The sequence below is a fragment of the Anser cygnoides genome, chromosome 1, assembly GCF_040182565.1.
Source record: "Anser cygnoides isolate HZ-2024a breed goose chromosome 1, Taihu_goose_T2T_genome, whole genome shotgun sequence".
Taxonomy (NCBI): Eukaryota; Metazoa; Chordata; class Aves; order Anseriformes; family Anatidae; genus Anser; species Anser cygnoides.
In genome coordinates, this window is record NC_089873.1 from 3,831,152 (window position 1) to 3,852,502 (window position 21,351).

General features: G+C 43.6%; 1 protein-coding gene across 6 annotated transcripts in view; it reads left to right on the top strand.

Annotated features, from left to right (window-relative positions):
• Positions 1–21,351, top strand: part of LOC106038726 (uncharacterized) — a 154,140-nt gene that overhangs the window by 63,289 nt on the left and 69,500 nt on the right. For all 6 annotated transcript variants that reach the window (XR_010833549.1, XM_067002243.1, XM_067002337.1 and 3 more), the window contains exon 4: positions 15,648–15,697. Coding sequence is in view for 5 of the 6 variants with exons in the window: in XM_067002243.1 (XP_066858344.1) it covers positions 15,648–15,697 (50 nt within the window). In the remaining variant the exon portion in view is untranslated. The remainder of the gene's footprint in view (positions 1–15,647; positions 15,698–21,351) is intronic.

Sequence of the window (21,351 nt, forward strand, 5' to 3'; positions counted from 1 at the left end):
GGATGGGGCTGGGGGCAGCCTGGGCTGCGGGAGGTGTCCCTGCCATGGCAGGGGCTGGGATGAGATGGGCTTTGAGGTCCCTTCCAACCCAAACCAGTCTGGGATTCTGCGATAAGGCTCAGATGTTCTTTAGAAGTGCAGTTTCAGAAAGTGCTTTAGTGAATGAGAAAAAACTCCATTTTTAACGAAAGCAGTGAGCTGAGCTGAATCCATCCTTAAAGGTCAGGTTTAATTTGAGTATTAGCACTTCGCTCTGTATGGTCACCGGCAGCGCAACAGCTGAGTTGTTCTTGAGTTTTTAAGATGAGTTTGTGTCAGTCTGGAGTTATTCATACGCTACCCAAAAAAATAACCTTTTGAGTGTATCTTTTAGCATACTGGGTGTTGGTGATTGTTCATCCAAGTGACTGATCTGAGTGGCTGGAAATTTTGTGGTGCTTTACCTTCGGCAGGATGAGAGCAGGCTCAGGTTTGTGTGGGTGAATGGACAGTACCACGTAAGTCTGCGCACACAGACTCGTAAGCAGCCTCGGGGCTGAGGTTCACGAACTTTTTCTGTTCCCTTTTGCTCTGTCTGCAGCTTCCTCAGCTTTGAGCTTCACGACCAGGCAGACGGGTCTAAAAACTATGTAGATTACATAACGTGCTGCCGGGGTTTATTTCAGCTGCAGGGTAGCAGCTCTCGGTTTCTGGCAGGGTGAGCACACTCCTCTGCCCACCACGCCATGCCAGGGCTGGGGCTGAGAGCAGGTGATGATACTGATGACATCCTCTGATCTCTTGTCAGGGGGGGTGAATTTGGGGAAAGGTAGGATTTTCTGGGGACCCGAAGGATGCCAATACCACTCCCCTAATTCATTCCCATCAAGTAGACGTGGATTAAACACAAATGCTCAGGATCGGTATCAGGACTGAGAAGATGAAGGGTGTTTTTACTTAATGCCTGCCAGGAATTAAGAAAAATTAACATGAAATTTTTGTGGTCTCGGAGAATACTCGCACAGGGAGTTGTCTGTTCGACAGATGAGGGCTTGAGGAGTATTTGGGTTGGATTAGTCATTTTGAAAAGAGGACTCGCATGCGATTTGTAGGAGAATGTTTAAATTTCTTTGGGATATGTTAACTTCCAGTTCAGTTGCTGAGGACTTCTCGTTCTGATTCTCAAGGAAATGAATTGATAGTTCTTATGCATAGATCTCACTGAAATCAGTGGTAAGGATTTCTTGCTGTTACTGAGGCCTGCAAAAAAATCAGGTTAACTCTGCACAGTCTGAGGCTGGACTGCTCAGCAGTCAGTGAAGAGTCAGGGTTCTGCTCATTCAGAAGTGGTTGTTTCCTTCAAATTGTCTGATTTTACCTTCTGTATGGTCCCAAGGTTATTTCAGTAATGGTGTTTCTGGTATTTTCTGTTTTAGGCACTTACTGCAGGATTACAGATTGTGCTGAGGTGTTGCTGGCAGTGATACAATTCGTGTCTTGTTTACGGTTAGCTTCTTCTAAGGTTTGTAATGCAAATATCTCTGCAGATGTCAGAGCTCTGGGTCCTCTGGAGCTGAGGATTTCATCTCGTCTAACCTGCACTGTGAAAGGCTGTACCCAGCTGATCCAGCCACATAATGAGGAAGGGAAGGGTCCTCGTGATCAGTCTCATCTGGATGTCTGATTTTCAGAGAGCTAAAGACAGAGTCTCTTAATTGCAGGAGTAGTTTCAGACGGCAAGTAGCAGGACTCACTCTTCTTTTTATGATCATCGTTCTAAACAGGGAACTCTGGCTCCCTTCGTAGTTGTTTTTCCTTGGTGTTCTGCCGTGAAAAAGCAGCGTAAAGATAATTGTGCAGAGGAAAATTGGTGCTCGATTTGGAGTGGTATTTGTGTTGGTAGAAGAGGATCAGCATTCTAAAGACTTGGGTCTAACTCACTTTAACAACAAGAAAGGCTTGGTTTTGTATATAAGTGATTTTTTAATGATACTGCTTCTCTCAGTTAAAGCTCTTCCAACTTAAATAATAAAATAAACTACCATATGCTAGCGTAATGCCAGCACGCAAATTGTGTTAAAATATAAATTAACGGAACTGTAGTTTGGGGCTTTAATGCCATCAGAGGGATCCATTTGGGAGCCCTGTTCATTCTGCACAAGACCTGGAGTTGGTTGCACCACGTGTCTGTGTTCTGGAGGCTTCGGGACGGAGGGGCTGGGAAGGAGAGAAAAGGAACTTCGGCAATTGCAGTGCCTGGGGAAGTACTGGTGAACGAAACTCTTCTTCCATAAAACACTCCAGTGAGGTTTAAAAGCTGGCATTATGAGCTCTCCAGCCTGCTGTGGATGCTGTCTTGGATTTTGAGGCAGAACCAGCCCTTCTGTGGCCATTTGTGTCAGGTTGCGGTTAGCAGTCTGTGTGGAAACCGGCTGTGTCTGTACCAGTGAGTTAAACGGGGCTTAGTGGGATCGAACAGCGTCCTGTGGTCATCCCCACTTCTAATCCCTGCCGTGCTCGTTAACGGGGCTTCGTCCAGCTCTTCCCCAGGCAATGCAGGGGGGTGGTTCTGGTGTGGAGTTTGGCTGTTGCCCCGTGCTGCTGGCAAAGGCAGCTCAGCTGTGCGAATGTGGGTTACACAGCATCTCTGCTGGTCCTCGTGGCCGGAAAAGGGACTTTTTTTTTTAATACTATTCCAGGAGTAGTCACAGGTGTCTTGGCACTCAGTAAGCCAAGAGTCAAAGGCACAAGGAGCTCTGGAAATTTGGGTACTGAGCTGAGCTTATCTGGGCAGCTTTCAGAGTTGTAAGCACAGGTTAAGTTCTTTACTTCTGATTTTTATTTGCTATAATCTTGTTTGACCCAAATATTTAGCTGATCTGTAGGGCTTGGACTTTTTAATGTTAATCTTTGGAAGCCCACGTGTATTTGAACAGGGGCTGCAGGCCACATAAACACGTCCATTAATGGTGAGCGCACAGCTCAGGTGCCTCCGTTTTCTGTTTGACGTAGGCATCAGTGAAGGAGCGGTCAGTGTCCAGCTGCTTGTGTGCAGGCAGTCGTCTGGGGTCGGTCGTGATGAAGCACCAGACTGAGGGCAGTACTCCTGACGGTTTTGTTGTGCGCTGCTCTGACAGCGGTCGATGCAGTGACCTCCGATGGAAATGTTTTAGTTTAATTCACGCGCTTCGCTAAAACCACGGATATTTATTTTAGTGCTAACATCAGATACTTGTAATCTTGAAAAGGCTGGAAAACTGTGATACAAGACAACAACTTTTTTTTTTCCCCTCTCAGTAAAGAAGACCTGACAGCAGTGCATGGAAACTGTCAGCAACATTCCTGAACAAGTATTCAGGCACAATTAGGCCACTAGTATTTTGATGATTGATTAAAATGAATGAGACATTATAAATAACATTTAGAATTCTTTCTGTGTGCCGGTTTTTGTTTTTTTTTGGAGGGTGGGGGGAGATGTCAGATAATTTTTGGTCATTTCTGTGCTTCCTTGGAGACTGGAAAACGTTTCACGATTGGCATTTGAGATTCTTAAGTAATCTGGTAATTCTGATAACAAGAATTTTAAGAAAAATGCTGAGCAATTCACATCTTGTCAACAAATTACAAGATTGAGAAACGTTGTGCTAAATACTCCTGCCATAATTTCACCAGAAATACTAGTATTCTGGGCTCCTGGAAAGCATATGTTTTTCTAGGAATCAGGGTTGTATCCTAAAGGAGTTAAACTCTAATCTCATGGAATAAAAGAGGTACTGACAGTTATTCCATAAAAAGAACACATTTGGGTTTTGTGGGGTATTAAAATGGACTAAAACGGAACTGCTAAGAAGGCAAAGAGCTCCAAGTTCAAGGTCTGTAGTTCAGCAGGACCAGCCAGGAAGGGACTTGATCCCATGTGAAGCGTAGTGGGGTTTATCTTACGTGCTCTGAATGTTCAAAACTCTTACTGTATTCAACAGAGAGGGTTTTATTAATTTTTTTCCAGTATAAAATGAAAATAATGACCAATTACTGCTGCCTGCCTGTAAGTTGCACTTCCAGAAATGAAAATGTAAATTTCCTTATTTTTAGGATGGTTAGAAATTGCCATATTCCGATCCCTTCTCCAGAATACAGATAGCCTGAAACAGGAATCCAGAAATTGAGGATGACTCAGAATTAAAAATGAGTCAGTTATGCTTTATTCTGTTTAATTTCTTTGAACTACAGAATTAGAAGCACATTAAATGGTTACCTTTGGGTGCCTTGTCCGGAATTGTACAAATTCCCTTGCTGCACGTGACAGGGAAGAGGAGCAGCTTCAGAGGTCCCTGTAGCATGTGCAGTAGAGTGGCAGAGGAGATAAAATGAGAGCGATCTGTGCTCCTGAGCTACCTGAATGTCACACAAGGCATTACTGCATGCACGCCTTCTTGTAGAGCTGATTTTGCAGATGTGGAGCCTGCCATGAAATCAGAAACACCGAGAAATATTTAACCTCGAATACCTTCAAGCAAGAACTTTCTGTTTAGTTCCTGAAGAAGAGCTGGTGAATTTTCGTTGAAAGCCATTAGACGGCTCACAGTGCAGCGTTCAGAACAAAACATTTCAGTATGGAGCAAGGGCACAGCGTCAGCTGCTGCTTGTTCTTCATCCTAATCCTGTTGGTTCTTAACTGCAGAGTTCAAAATCTTCACCCGTTACTTTTCTCGTTCAATAGCAAGAAAAAACCTTCCTTTCTTACGGTATCTGCTCCATTGTTGCTAATTTATCAGGACATTTGACATCTGTCAGCATTTTTGTCACTCTCGCAGCGTGTTCCTTGTCTGGTGTCACAGACGGGCTCTGTGCTCGCTGGCACGACGAGCCGTGTAGGTGGAGTACGTCTCTTAAAAGTCTCCCTCTTGTATTTACTGCATTATTAGGACATGAGGAACGGTCTCACGTTGTGCCAGGGGAGGTTTAGGTTGGACATTTGGAAGAATTCCTTCATGGAGTGGGAGCTCAAGCACTGCAACAGGCTGGGGGTATTCAGGAGCTGCGGGGATGTGGCACCAAGGGGCACGGTCTAGGGATGGGTTGGGGTGGTGGTTGGACTTGATGAACTCAAACGTCTTTTCTGGCCTAGATGATTGCCTGATTATTGAGCCATGTCTGTTCTGCCAAGTACTGTCACGGCGTTAGTCAAAAATTGAGGTTCTGGAGAGACAGAGGGATGGTGATAAAAAGTATTGGGGTGATGGGGGGCTGGGAAGAGGGACTTGGGTGGTAAAAGCAGTAAGCGTGTCTTCCCGTTCTTCTCTGGTAATTGTTTTGGCTAAACTAATGTGCTCCTGAAACGTAATTCCTCATCATTTTCTAACAATGCTCAATTTAAGTCACCATTTGTTTCTCCCCTAAATGGTATTTTCTTTCTTTCCCATCTTAACTTTAGCTTCTGTGTTACTTTTTGAAGTAATGAGGAGAAAGCAAAGCAGTGGATCAGGCGTTTTCCAAGTCTGTGCTTCTGCAGATCGGTTTCCTGAGGGGAGAGCCGTCTTCCAAGTGCTGCTTTCTTCAAGTGAAAAGGGAACAGTTCATCTTCATGCAGCGTGCTGCAGTAAGCATTGAAGAGCAATACAGTTACAAATTAAAATCAACTTCAAAGCTAATTTTATGATTTCATATCTAGCTCTTAATGAAGTTTTAGTTTCATGTCTTTACACCAAGCCTCTAATCTGGTCTGACCTCATCTGACTGAAGATGAGATTTTTTTCCACAGAAGTGGGTCTTAGAGTGAGTGCCTTTAGAACGTTGTCTAGTCCGAACTCACCAAGTAGTGGTAAATCTTGCACTTCTTTTTTAAAGGTTAAATCTTTAATAGTGCTATAGCAAAAAAACAAGTTATTTCAAAATTGAGTTCTTTCGGCTTCCAGCCTTTGTATCTTGCTGTGCCTTTCTCCGTGAGTTATTGCAGGGTGGGTTGCTGTTTGTCGTACTCACAAAGTATCTCTAGAAGTTGGGTCACATCCTCATCTTCTCCGTAATAAACTGTTTTTGCTCCTTTGACCCAGCATCGTGAAGTCTGTATCGCAGCGTGACTGTTTTCTGAGCTCTTCCTTTGAACGCTTGCCAGTCCTTTGGCATCTTTGCAGGGTGGGTATCGGAACTGGACATGAAGTTCTAGCTGAGAATTCAGCTTGGTTTGTTTCATAAGCACTGGAAGATGCTGTCATCAGCCAAACCATTAATACGCCCTTGCCCTGCACTGGCAGTCCACATGGAGATGATTCACTTCAGAGTGAAGCCTCTTCAGAGCCCTTTCTGGGTAGAAAGCATCCAAGTCCCAGAGGAGTAGCCTGTGTTCCTTCTGGAAGCACGGACAACTTTGATTTGTTAGGATTAAAATCATTTGTTGTCTTCAACCACCACTAGGTCATCACGGAGCATTATTATTTCCTCTGCCAATACTTCTGTTATCTTGAAAGTTTCTTTTTATTATTATTATTATCTAACTTACAAAATTGCCAGGGCCCAGTTCGATACCAGTTGTTGCTCGTGTCACAGGCAGTAATACGAAAGCCTGCCATCCACTTGCTTTGCATAAGAAAGCAGTTTACCAGCTCTGGAAAAGATGAGGGGACTTTGGTATCCCAGGTGATTCTTCTTGCGGACAGAATGAGTCATCTTCATGTGGACTTCAACATGTGGGTGAGTGAATCATCAGGTGTCGAACAGATGAAGCTTTTCAATGGGACATGCACAAGATAGTGTTTTCTCACGGAGACAACTTGTACCTGTGTGAAGAAAGGAGCCGGGAGGCTGGAATAGAGTGACGTCGAGTGCCTTCGAACACGTTACCTTGGGAGCTGATCCATAAGCCAGCCCAGTGTTGCTTTTCACAGCTCTTTATATGATAGTGACCTTTAAAGTACTGGTAAGAGCAGCAGCTTTGGGAAAAATTAAATAATTGACCAGTGGTTGCATAAGAAACTGAGCACAAGTTTGACCTTCTCACGTGCTTGCCTCACGCTACAGACTGTAGGGAGGCTATGTAAATCGGTGCAGCACGTGATGACGACCCAGCACGTACGTAGAGCCTGGGGCTGGATAAAAACCCGACTGCGTGCGTTCATCTGGGTCTGGCACAGGGCTGTGGCCAGCGCCCGCTTGGGTAGTAACCGCAGACTAAACTTGAGGATTGTCTCAGCTTTGCTTTCTTTTTTTTTTTTTTCGGTAGCACATGGCTGAGTTCCATCATCCGCAATCATGCTGTAGTTTTGGGTTTGACTGAGTTCTGAAAACTACAGAGCGAAAGCATCTTGCTGTTATGACAGATTGGGGATAAGAAATGAAGCACTGCGTTTAGGTGTGAACATGCTAGGTAAGTAGGGTTTAGAGCTTGAGTCAAAACTCGCCATGGGTTTACATGAAAAAACTAACAATCATTTCGTGGAACTTCAGTTAAGCTTTAATTTTGTAATAGTGCTTTGAGCTCAGGGAATTTTCTTACAGGTTTCATTATAAAGCATTTCTCAGTGGGCTTTTTTAAAGGGTTTTCAGGAGGTACCAGTAATTACAAACGTAGAGCCTTACATGGACAGAATAATTCTCTGAGCAGTGTAAAATTTTTTTTATTGTATTTTTTTTTTTATCTCAGGGCTGCAGGCTGAAAATACATACACTTTAGTCACCAAAGCAAACCTGAAGGGAGGTAAATTCATTCATTGCAATTAAAGGTGCAGATGCTTTTAGGATCTGACCAAATAGCTGCAAGTAAAAAGCATCTTCTTCATTCCTACTTCTGAATATGGATTTCGTAGAGTGGAAGGGTTGAGCACCAGAAGTGCAATAATAATAAAAAACCCAACACCACCCCCACTCTTCACACCCACCCCTTCCCAGCTGTCTAGCTCAGTAACTTTCACACCGTGGTTGCAAGGCCAGAACGATTACAAATTAGGGTTAGCACAAAATCTAGCAATTTGAACGTTTCTATAGCATTTTACTGTAACGTAGAGGCTAGAATTTCTCAAAGAACAAATCTGACAAAATGCACGAGGGCAGGGAGGTCACACTTTTTTTTTTTTTAAACAATTCACTGCAACAGAAAATGGAATTTCTTAACCTTGTCTTTCAGGCAAACCGAATCATGCTTCGTCCCCTTGCACTTTGCCACCACGATTGCTGTCTGTTAGGCACTACTGCATCCTAGGATCATCCGCATTACCTTTCCTTCTAGGAGGAGGTTGCAGGACGTTCAAATTGTTCCATATACAATACAAAGACCCTAAACTTTTGACTACCAAGTCGTTCTTATCACTTTTTCTGAGTGTCCCTAGGCAAGTCCCCAGGTGCTGATGACCAAATTCATGGGAGCAGCGGAGTATGTTAAACCTTTCCAAATCTTACCCTGTGCAGAGGCTCTCTGAGGGCTTATTTTCAATTGTGGTGGAAGTAGCGTGCCTGGTCTTCACTCTGATTTTTAACTTCAGCATAGATACCTCTAATTTAGTTACCCCAAGGCTGAAGCATACTGCTTTTTAGGATTGCAGAGGAGCCATTAATGGGAATTGGTTGAGAGTGGGAGTGCATGCATGTAGAAAGTGTGTGTAAAAAGATAAAGATGAGCCTCTTGCTTGTGATGTGCTTAGATCAAAGCCAACAGCATGTACCTAACTTTACTCGAAGGTATAGGAGAGGGCTGCTGTGCTCTGAATAACAGCTGCCACCGCAGCCTTCAAGTCAGGAAAGCTTTTGTGGTCCTCAGTAATGTGCAGCTGATTCTTAAAAGTGTGTGTTTTCTCATCTGTATACAGTGATGTACAACTCCAGGTATGGATCAGGGGCTTTGCCTTGATTACGACATGAGACAGATGGTTTTCAGGTATCCTCACAGGTAGTATTAAATCATGGTATTTGCAGTAATTGGGGATAAAAGGTAACAGTCAGAATTTCAGGTCTCTAGTGCATGAACCCATGCTCTGGCCATCGTTGTCTTTGCTTATATCTGCAAAGGCAAAATTGTAATAATGCAAAAAGAGTGTTTTTCTTCATGGCAGTGTTAAGAGGTAGTGTGTCGAAGAATAAGTAATTGCCGCAAAATAATCTGTATGGAAATAAGGTACATACCAGTCACAGCCTCCATGCTTGCTACCCCGTTCTTAAAGGAGGTGTGAAAGCTGTGAAGGCATCCTTCAGGATCTGGGTAAAGCATTCGTATTTCACTTGTCTGTGCCAGAACACCTCAGTGTATATTAAGAGAAGTCAGAGTTCATCCCGCAGGGAGATGTCATAGTTCTCCCAAGAAATTCAGCGTCAGAAACCCAAACCGATGTACAGACGCAAATCAGATGACTGCCATCCTAGGTCTAACAAAATCTGCTTTGATTGAAAGTGTGGTGTGATAACTTAATGGCTTTTCTTCTTTTTCCTCCTTCTGATGCACAGTGTGTGTTCAGGACTGTGGGACAGGGAAACTTGTATTCTGCCCAGCACTTCTACTCGGCTCTTTTTCCTGCTCTTGCTGTGCTCCATGTGGGAGCTATCACTGTTGAGAACACACTGCGCTCCTGGTAGACAAAAAGGCTAAAATTCATCTTTTAATTTATTTGTACTCTCATTTGGAGAGAGCAACTAATGTGATTTCGTATAATAAAACCAGCCGTGTGAGAATCCACAGAGGTGATTTTCTAAATTTAAGGTTTCCCTTGAATTTTTTATCACAAGTAGATTGGATTACTATAGGCTGTGTCGGTGTGAGTCACTTGTAAGTGCCTGCTAATCCAATAAACCTGAGTGGTTTCTTATGGAAATACTATTTTCTGATTTCTATTTATACTGTGGTCCTGGCCTTGCTGAATCCCCACTGACTTCACTGGAAACATCTACATGGAAAAAACTCGTCTAACTTCATATGGTAATGGACATCACCATGAATCAGTAAAACGAAAAATAGCCTCGAGTAATTAGTAAATGCTTTAAAACAAGTTATTCCCCTCAGTTTTGTTCTGTATTTTGTAGCATTTTAGGCTGAGAGTAAAAAGAAGCTAGAGAGCTTTTTTTTTTTATTTGGTTTGTGTGGAAGGTGGAACAGCGCTGATAGGTTTTCACCCTGTCCTACAAATTCCAGTGGTTTTGTTCCTCTTGTTGCCACTGCCCTACTTTGTGCTGGTGCGGTGCCCTTGGATCGCTGCGTGCTGTGCTGTCCTACCCCGAGCACTCTCAGCCCTGCTGAAAACTGCCTAAAAAAACGGAATAAAAAAGCAGCCGCTTCGAAATCATGACTTCAGCCTTTTTTCTCTGTTTAGCTTGAGCAGCAGCTGGTATTACGAGACAGCAGAATGCAAATACTTGGCTATTTTTCGGGATTTATCTGAAATTAAAAAAAAAAAAAGTGAGGAAGGCAGTTTTTCTAACCTGAGATAGGTTATACTCCTCCTCCAGAGCAGCAGGAGGGTCTCACAGTCTTAAAAGCCAGCCTCTAAGCCTGGCCTGTTGCACAGTACCGGGATCTGTATTTGCAAAATGGATCTCTCCAGCGCTGAGCGGGGGAAAAAATAGATGTACTGGAAATAGTTTGACAAAATTCAGCATTTGGGACATATGCAGCGCTGCTGATAACCTTAAGGCACCGCAATTTTCATAATGTTAAATTTACATGCACGTACCGAGTTTCCAAATACCATCCTCCTCTGTCTCTACTGGCGCGTGTTATTGTGCGTGGTGTGAGGGCTGGGACGCTCAGCTCCCCTGAATTTTTGACGTGTTAAGACAGAATTTGTAAATGTTGGCTGCCTACTTGATCACACATATTTGTGATGATTATTGAGCCTCTGAAATAAACGCTGCCTGGGGAGTCGGATCTGTAGCTGAGGAGATGCGAAGCTCTAATCTTTATTTTGCGTGATAGATTCTGCTAGTAAATGTTGCACGGCATTTGGAGAGACAGTTCAATACTGAGATTATAGATCTGTTAGTGGTGGTGGTCTGTTAGTAATAGCTCCAGATCCTGAATTAGATCCTTAATTAAGATTTCAGGTAATTTTACCACTAAGCATCCAGTCTCTCGAGCAGATACTCAACAGAATAAGAGAATGCATGGAGGCCTGAGAGTTAACGTAAGAAGCTAGAATAAAAGCACAAGAGAAGAAGGAAAATAAAGCAGAGAGATCTGTCTTCATGTGTTGAACACAACTGAATAATATAAAAGCATATCGGATAAGGTAAATATAAAATCTGAAGTACAAAAAGACTGATAACTAATGTTAGTGCCAGCCTCCGTCTTGCCACAGAGTGATAACAGTGCACTAAATAAATTGATGAGCTTAATTATATTAAATTGCGGGTCTTCTGAAGGATCTGAAACCCCTTTGGAGTCACCAAGGGAACAGTTTTGGTAATTAACAGGTTTCAGTTTAAAGAATAAAGCTGTGATATTTCTGCGAGCAGTACAAGCTGTGGCATTCTGCTTGAAAACATTACGCACGGGCAGGCTGGCAGTGAGGGTCAAAGGCAAAACTTACTCAACACGCGGACAGCTGAAAACGTAAGAATGCCTAAATAAATATGTTTATTGCAGGGGGCTTGAGCCAGGTGAGGTTAGGTGGATTCGGTTTATTGCTGAATCTGACACCAGCGTTGCATCAGCTGGGCTGCGGAGCGAGATCAATGCCCAGGCAGATGGGCGGGGAGAGGTCTCGACCTGAAAAAATGTGCTCTTCCCTGCACGCGTCTTATTTCTAAAACCAGCTTCTGTATAATAGGAAAGTTAAAAATAAGCTTTATTTTTTTTTTTTAGAAGCATGCCCTGTGGCTTGGTCTGTGGACCAGAGGACAGCCCCTAACTCTGCTTCTTTGGTAGGTAGCTGCTGCTCTGCATAGGGCTTTCTTTTGGGAATGGGACACCACCAGTGCCCTTAAGGTTGTTCTCTTGTTTGTAGACAGCACTGCAGGAACACATTGCCAAGAACTGGCTTTGAAAGTTGTCCTGTTCCCTTCCGAAGGCATACACTAACCATAAAGCCTGAAAATTGAGATTATTAGTTGTTTTTTTTTTTTTGGTGGTTTATGACTTGTTGCACTCCTGTGGAGGTGGTCAGCTGCGGGAGAGGGCAGGAAGGCTCTCAGCCCAAATTTTCCACGATGTGGTGATGAGGCACTGTCCCAGGGTACGAGATCAATGCCATCAGTCTGTCCGAAGCCTTAAGCCCAGGTTTCCTGCTTCTGCCATGTCTGCAGCTCTTTGGGCTGTTGCAAATCAGGCAATTCATCTTCCTGTTTGTGGGGAGCCTGACTCCCAAGAACAGGCCTTTTTTATTATTTTCCTGCATTCTTAAAAACAGGGCAATTGTACCAGCTTGATCAGAGGCACTTGAATTGATTCTGATGAAGTTGGGTTGTCAAGATTTCCCTTCTTAGATCTTCAGACACCCCTGTCCCTCTGCGCCCGTGCAGGGATTGAAAAAACTCCCTCCCGAGGGGAGCGGAGGGGCAGGCGCTGAGCTCTGCTCTCTGGGGACAGCGACAGGACCCGAGGGAACGGCATGGAGCTGGGACAGGGGAGGGTCAGGCTGGGGCTTAGGGACAGGTTCTGCACCCAGAGGTGGTCGGGCACTGGGACAGGCTGCCCAGGGTCACAGCACCAAGCCTGCTGGAGTTCAAGAAGTGTTTGGACAGCACTCTGAGACATAGGGTTTGGTTTTGGGGTGGTCCTGCGTGGAGCCAGGAATTGGACTTGATGGATCCCTTCCAACTCAGGGTATTCTAGGACTCCCTGACTCCGTGATTTCACGCTATTGATGGAGTATTTGGGAACATGAATTACACTGAGAGTGGAGCTGTTATTACATTTGTCTGGGTGAGTTGCGTGGAAGGAAGAAGCTGATGGTAGGTGAGGGAATGGCTTGTGCTTCAAGGGAGGGAGGAAATCCTCTTTTTTTTTCTGTCCAGGGTTCCACCTGCTGTATGTTTGGGCTGTTCCCCACCCACCAGAGGGGTTTGAGCCCTTCTGACAGCATACGGTGTTTGTTTTTCTGAACACAGAGCATGCTCTCTGATTTCTTACTCTCCTCCCATGGAAAAAAGCGGTGCTGTGAGATCAGCAATTACCTTTCCCCAGCACTGTATGTTCTCTAAATGCAGGGTTCAGTTAAGAGGTCACTTCAACAACAACTAGAAACTATGGCTGTTTCCAAAGGCTTCGTGCAAACCTCCTGTTCCTGTAAGCACTATGTACTCGAGTAGAATGATATATTTCCTTCCAAGTGCAAGAAATCCATTTTATGTGCTGCTTTATGAGAAAGATTTGTTATTGGCTGTTTATCAAACGGCGAGAGCACTGCAGAGAGGGGAAAAATACGTGGTGGCAGAAGATGTTTTAGTAGCTAAGTACCGCTTCTCCCGCAGAAGAATTGTTTTCAGGACACAAGGTTGTTGATGGAGTTCCCAAGTGAGTATGTGTTTCCTTTCCCCCTCCTTCATTTGTCATTAATCACTAAGGTGGGAAGACCTCGCTGTGTACTCGAGTCGTTTTTGTGGAGTTGCGGCAGTTCTTCGTAAGTTGAAAAAAAAAAAAAAATCCAGCAGCAGTAACCCAAACAGAACGGCTTGTGCTTTAAACTGCAAGCTCATCTCACGCTGTTGAGATGCGAATTGAAATTGTGGGCACAGAATCCTTCCTCTGTTTAGAATACATTTTTTGTATCTGCTAATGACATATTGTCATGCAAATGAAGTTGAAATAAATTAAAGGAAATAGTTTTCCTCTAAAGTATACTCAGCTGTAGGACTCCATAATGGAGATCTATTTTCAATTAGAGTTTGGAATTTGGAATAAGAAGCCACTGAACTAAACATAGTTGCCAATTTTGAAGGGACATAGCTAGCATAAAATCACACCCATCTCCAAAATATGTTGATCTATTTAAAATCTGGAGGAGTATCATGAAATCTGTGGTTTTACTTTGTATATTTGATTGTACTTGGAATTTAGAATTTTTTTTTCTGGATTTTTTCCCCCCTCACAACAGCATTTTGAGAACAGAAACGTCATTTTTTTAAAACCACAAATACTGGCTGTGCATTTTAGAGGCAAGCAAAAATAGTGGCCAGGGTCATTAGTGAAAAACACACTCCATAAAGCTCTATTGTTGCTTTGCTAAATTTAATAGCTTGAGGTTTAATGATGTCCCTTTTAAAGGAGTGAGACGATTGCATACCTCCTAATGATGCATGTATGCATTTCATATTGAGATTTTAGAACCTCAGCTGATGACGGCAGGATTGGGAAAACATTTCTTCTCATGCACAGTTGCTTGATGAATTAATGAGATAGATACTCTGTTTTCTTCTGAATGCATCGTTGGTTTTGTTTTTTGCTGATGCTGAAGGTTGGGTGCCTTGTGCTAAGATGAACGTGCGGCTGCCGTTGTGAACCATTGCTAGTTTTATTTTTATATATGTTTGTCCATCTAATTCTACTGCATGTTTATGAAGACCGTACTTTCTTTATTGATTTCAGGGAGAGCAGTATGACAGTGTGAAAACTAAGACGTTAGGGTGACCAAGGTAATTGCTGCACCTTCTCCATATCCAACGGCTTTGTAACTTGTAGGTAAGGGAAGTGAACGAGCCAGACAGATCTGTGGCATTTTTGTGTCCCTTCCTCATCCCCTCCCAGCTGCAAACTTTTGAACAGAGCCAAGGCTCTTCCTGGCATCCTCCTCTTTCCGTCTCTCTCTTCTTGGTGCTTGTGCATCACCATTTGCAGCAGACTCAGAACCGTGCTAACCTTGAGTGATGAGATGTCTTTGTATTGCATTTTCCGGTACATCCCTTGCTGTTTAGTTACTCATTGTCTGGAACCTACCAGTTCTTAGGGAGGTTTGAATAGCTCTTCCAGGTCACTACTTGGCATGGTAAAGGGAATGAGGAATTTTTTTTGCTGGTTCTGCTAAAGGTTTACTAATTGTGTGGCTAAAGAGAGAATGTCGCATTAGAGCATTCTTTTTGAGGACAATACTCTGAATAACTTTACTTCATACATTTCTTCTTTTTGTTCCTTTTTTTTTTTTGGTTGCTTGCTCTTTTTAATTTTAATCTTCAGAGTGCTTTACAAACATAAATGAATTCCCAGTAAGGCATGGATATACTTTGTGTTTTTACAGATGTGAATCCAAAGTACAGAGCAGGACGTAGTGGCCGACTTCAATTCAATGCCTGTTGCAGTGTGTTGGGGTGCCTACAACATAAGGCTAGCAAGTGTGACCCCAAAATGAGGGAAAACTGCCACCTTTCCAGAGTCATGGAGTGTAAAGTGATTCAATATAGCTATCTTGGAGTGATTAAATCCCTTTTTCCTTTTTTTTTCCTTTTTTTTTTTCCTTCAGTTTATCCCTGGTTATGAGGAGTTTCTTTGGCAAACTCAGAATTTGGCATTGTTGACTTTCTTTGGTGGCATGCTCAAATCATGAGGCAGTCTCCGCAGTTCATCTTGATAGAGCGGTCTCGTAGCAGAAATAGTCTGGCAATCCAGTCGGAGAAATGGAAATGAATGATGGAAATTTTTTTTCCATTGCTGAGTAAAAGCAAACAGTAAGCTTCAAGCATTAATTAGCAATATAATAAGAAACTTCAGTTCAAGTAAATATTTTTTTTAAACAGAATTTATCTTTTTTTTTGTGTTGCAGAAGAAGAAATGGTGACCGAGCTGTGCAAGTGAACCAGGACAATCCAAAAAGTAAGTCAGTCAAAGAAGACTGCTTAGTTTGATCGTTTATAAGACTAGGGGACATCTGTGCTGTAAGACGTGTATTTAATTGAGAAGATAATTAGTTTTCCTCCTTTCTTTGACTGTGAGTGTAGTGTGTGACTTTGTAGAGTTGTTTTGAGTTAGCTGGTTTGAAGCCATGTTGCTCAGGGCAAGTTGCACTTGGTAGGTCGTTTCCCTGCCTTTCTCATCACTGCTGAAGATCGTGTCCTGTAATTGTGTTGCTGCTGCTGTTAGAGCCATGGTGGTCCAGTGATGCGTGGAGGAGGTCTGTAGGGAAAGGCGTTGTCTCTTCTTAGGCTGTTTCTGATGAAACTTGAGGAGTCAGAGCAGCCTACAGGTACACAAGAAGGGCTAGAAAGGGTTTTCGGGTTACGAAAGCTTGGTAATATTCTCCGTAATACCAGTTGGTGTAAGGAAAGTTTTAATCTTCCTTTCAGGCTGCTGAATATTTTTGAATATATTGAAAACATTTATTTGGAGTACTGTATGTGTTTGTGGTTTAGCACAGGAGTTTCTTCCATTTTGGTCAAGAAAGGCAAACGTTTTTCAGTGGTATTTCAGATAGCAAGCCTTACAGCTCATCTTTCTGATTCACTTGCAGTAGACACAGGCAGACTTTTAAGATGTGTGCTCTTAACTGTCTTGAACAGAGGAGGTACTGTGTGATAAGAACATCTACGCTGCAGTTGTAATAACAAAACCTAATATTATTCTGAATTTGGTTTCGCACAGGCCTAAAAAGTGAATTCATTAAATGATTACATGAGGTTTTCTGTGTATTGTTGAGTCAACTTTAAATATCCATAAGTCTGCAAAATGCATCTCAGTGTGCTTGAGCAAAGGATGAGTACGTTCTTAACGCATAGGTTTTGATATTATTGATGCCTCCAGTTTGTCAAACAGTCTGTATTTGTGGTGCTTTATTGATCCTTTCTCTATCACTTGCATGAATGTCATTTTAATTAATACCTGTGTCCTCGTCTTGTCTGAAGTGTAAGTAATCTTACAGACTTGCTTTTTATAGACACTTTCTATTTAAAAAAAAAAAAAAAAAGGTATTAAAAGTGGTAGAACATGTGTCAGGCATATGCAATTCCTTCAGCATCATGTTTTCCACACTGATTTAATAGCTATTGAATCTCTTCAAATATTCTTGTTTCCAAGACCTGTTTTACAGTAATAAATCTTCTTGGCTGTAAAATTCTTGAAATGATTCAGGAGGACAATTGTTTCCTTAGCACATTCCTGAAGAGATCATGGTTAAAAATGGAAAGGTCCTTAACCAGGTCACTTTTTTCCTTGCAGTGCATGTAGTCAGTGCTGAAAATTATAGTTAATGAAATCGCCAGTGTTTGTCCTGGTGAACCACTATTTGGCACTGATGCTCCTTACTGTAAATTACAAAGAGAAATCAGGGTAGTAAATTTTGTATTGGAGTGCCATACTGAAATGCATTGAGAAATGCCCAGCCACATCAAGCTGTGGCATGGCTTGAGACAACTCTTTGTTGTAAAGAAGAAAAAAAAATCTGTCTTGAAATTGATATTGAAAATATTAATGAAATTGCTAGAGACTTATTAATTTCCCTGAATGTTTGCAGATGAGGCTAGTGGATGGGCTGGGGTACACAGTAGGTTTTTTGACACAGAGGATAGGAAAAAACCCGCTCAGAGTAGTTTTTTTTTTTTTTTTTTTTTTTTTTTTTTTTTAAAAAAAACTGCGCAGGAAAAACCTGCTCAGGGTAGTTTTTAACATCTTCCTTCCATACAGCGAGTGCCATGCATGGGGGTTCTCAGGTTGTATGGAAGCTGCATCAACAACGAGTACATGGTCTGTTGTGTTGCCAGCTTGTATTTCTTTGGGTTTGCCACCGGATTATCTTTAGGAAACAGCAGGCCCTTATGTGGGAGAAATCCCAAATGAATTCTGCAGTCCTTGATGTAGGTTGTATGCCTGACAAGTTACTGAATTACAAAGGTGATGAAGTTGTGTGACCTGGTCTGTTGGTCCCTGGTGGGTGAACAAATGTTGTATAATCTGTGTGGCTTTCTGACAGCTGGAGAAGGCTGCGAACATCAACCATTAGTTCCTGGGAGCAGAAGGGAATTCAGCCAGCAGCCCCTAATGAGCTCTACGTGTTGCCTTTGCCAAGGGAAGCCGTTGGGTAGCTCATGGGGAACACCACGTGTGCCGAGGCAAGGGAGACGTGTGTGCGTGTGCCAGAACTGCACAGCTGGAGGATCTTCCTGGGTGAAAACACAGGTTACGCCGCGAGATACAGAATTCCTTGGTCAGCCGTGGTCTTAAAATCTGTCGCTTTCTGAAGCACCGTGGTGTTTTTTTCTGTTCGGTTAGCTGGACGGCAGGTGTTGGGATCGCCCTCCAGGTTGTTCAGCTCTGAGGAAAGCAGTAAGTTCTCGGGTTAGTTCCTCCTTGGACATTTCCTTAAAATACTCAGGCTTTGGCACCTGAGACACTTGATCCTCTTGAAGTACCTTAGGATAGAAATAAGACTTTTCAGCTCCCCCAGGCTTTTTAGCAGATTCGTGTATGAAATCTCCTCTTACCATTGTTCTGGAAAAAGGATTCTGGTATCCACACTACCCTCACCTGCCAGGCAGAGAGATTTCCATATAAACAGCGTTTTAATCAGGTGCTTTTACTGCAAGGTTTTCAACCTTGTTCTTCATAATAGCACCCATGAATATAGCAGAAACTTCTCTGTTAGTCACTATAGAGATAACCTCTGCGCTTAAGAGGTGGGCTCGGGGATTACTTCTGCACTGTAGGATCTCAACAAGAATGCCTTGTCTCATTCCTGTTAATGTCTTCTGGAGGATAAGGTAATGCTGGGGAGCATTTTACACGTGGGTGTGTGTGCACAGACACTTTTACAGCTGGGGGGATTCTTAGCTGCCATAGCCCTGTTGGAACGGTTGGTTGTACAGAGACCTGGGGCGGTCTAACAAATGGACGAGGTGATGGGAAGGTTTTTACTGGCAGTTCAGGCCCTGCTAACTCGTGTGCCTTTGTGAAAGCCACCGAGTCGTGTTCCTCATTCCTACCTGTGAAGTGAGAGGACCTTACCTACTCCAGAGTTCGGGCATCAAGGCACATCTTAGTATTTCGACTCTTCAGAAACAAAAAACCTAATACCTGACCTCAGGAGAAAGCCCACTCCTTGCACATCTGCGAGCAAGCAGGTTTCCTGGACCTCTCAGTCTGGTAGCTTAGGGCAGGGAATGACAAGGAGGCTTTGCAGAGAAGTGCAGCCAGCAACCGTCCAGAAAACCATTTTCCTCTTCGGCTACCGCTTTTCTTCTGAGGAGGTCCACTAGCGTATGTGGCGTAACAGGAGACAGAAACCACAAAGAGGTCAGTGCTTGGATGTGTGCGAAGTAGCCATTAACACAGGCAGTGAGTATTCAAAAAGAAACTCTTCGTTTGACAGTGCAGTCTTCTAGATGACTTGTAAACACAAAAACACACCATGTTTTTAAAAGAGCACTCCTAATTTCTGTCAGATGTGAAAGTACCTGCAAGTTTAATGTGTGCGCCTGCTAGGAGTTACCAGATTGGTGTTTTACGAGCTGTCTGGGGTACGGTGGCTTCATATACAAAACCCTGGCACCACCATGAACACTGGGAGACGTGTATGAGCTTTGCTGTGTGCTTTGGGATCTGTGGTGCGGAGAGCACTTCACAGTTTAGGATTCCCTTTGTGCGGCTGTGTTCTGGGCTGCAGGAGGCCCCAGGGAGCAGACCTCTTAGCTTCTTCTGCCCCTTTTTCCATAGTGATGCAGCTGTTACAAGAAAGCATTCTGGAAAATAACATCCCTCCAAAAAAAGGGGGGGGAAAAAAAAGAAAAAAAAAAAGTATCATCCCAGAACATATGCATCTGTGTTATCAAGACCTGGCTGATACATTCCCAAACTAAGTGGTACACGGCACGTGTTCCTGCTGTCCTCACCTCTGCCTGTTGATCAGAGTCTCCCTGGTAGTCCCAAACCTGCAGTTTCCTGAAGACTCTGGGTGTTCGAAATTGGAAGACACCCGGCAGCAAAACCTTCTCCCCATTTTTTTCTTCTTTAAGTGAGTCACTCTACAGAAAGGATAAAAAGCACTTGGTTTCAGATCTCTGTTTAAGATCTAGAGTTTATGTAGAAATTCTTTTCTTGCTGCTTTGCAAGCTAAAATTGTGCATGGATGGAGCAGTTGGGTGACCAACTTGTAGCAGTGCTCCCTCAACTCTCAGGCAAATCCATGCACACACAGACACACAAGGAGTAATGAGGAATTTAGCATCCTAAGTAACTCTCATTTCTTGTTTTGTAACCTGCGGGGTGTCTTGATGCTGGAGAAAGTGAGCGACAAGCAGAGGACAGGGTACTGATCTTTTTAAACATTTTTCTCTAGAGATGCAGGGTGAAAATACATCTTGATTATACAAATATTTTTGCATTGGTAATACTTTTTCTTAGCATGAAACCCAGAGATTAACAAATCATTTTTTGACTTGATTTAGATTTTATTTTCCCCTAAGTGAGGCTAGTTTCTATAGCTCAGGGGTGGGAACCTATATATCCTACAGGCTATATATGACTCACAACTGTTTCGTACAGCCTACTATCACTTTACTTTTTCACGTTATACAGAACAGTACTGACATGGTTGCTAACACATGGCCGCGGCCTGCCAAATGTGTTTAAAAAACCTTGGCCCTTAGCTAGAAACAGATTTCCCTGAAGTTGCTAAAAATTGTTGTGTCACAACCTGTTTTCACTTGCAGGCACCGAGTGTCGGTGAGTCCCACTTGCTTCTAAGCCAGCCTGGGATGGATAGGCTGAAGGCGCTGCTCCTGACATCTAGGCTCCGAGGGATGCAGGCTGTGATGCCTGAGGGGTCGGAGCTCTGAAAGCACTGATTCAGCATCCTTGAGCTTGCAGTTTTGCATACCGTATTTATAGCAAACGACACTGTGTGATTCGGGCTTTGAGTTTTGCATGCAGATAGCAGGGGGAAAAATGCATCTTCATAGGAAAAGAAAAAAAACAAGGATTTTCTCTTCAAAACTCCCAAGTTGTTCCAGGTATGGGGAGCGATGAATGTGCACTCCTCTCTAGTTTTCAGCATCTTTTCCGTGGGGCTGAGGTCTGTCTCTTCTGTAGAAGAATGCTGTAGAAGAATGCCTCTTCCCTTCCTCCCTGCTTGCCCCGGCTGCTGGGCTGCACGGCACACGCCCTTTCTGAGGAACTCATCCTTAGCTAACTGGCCCGGAGGTCTGGGCTAGCAGGCTGGAAAATTACAGCCCGCTCCGTCAGCCTTCCAGGAGCAGAGCTGCTGGTCCTCGGAGGAGGGAGATGGCCACGTCAGGCCGTGCCGATGGGCTGCTGGCTTTCTTCCACTGGTGTCTGTGCCTGCAGCGTCTTCCAGCCCTTTCTGCACGGGGCAATCCCAGCAGAGGCTGAGCTCGGACGAGGCAGGTTGTTCCCTCACGTGCAACCAGCCCCCATCAACAGGACGAGGGGGTGCAGAGGATGCAGCAAGGAGAGGAAGGGGAGGCTCACATCTCGCTGGGTGTATCTGTCACAAGTCGGTCACGGAGATTTTCCTCCTGTCT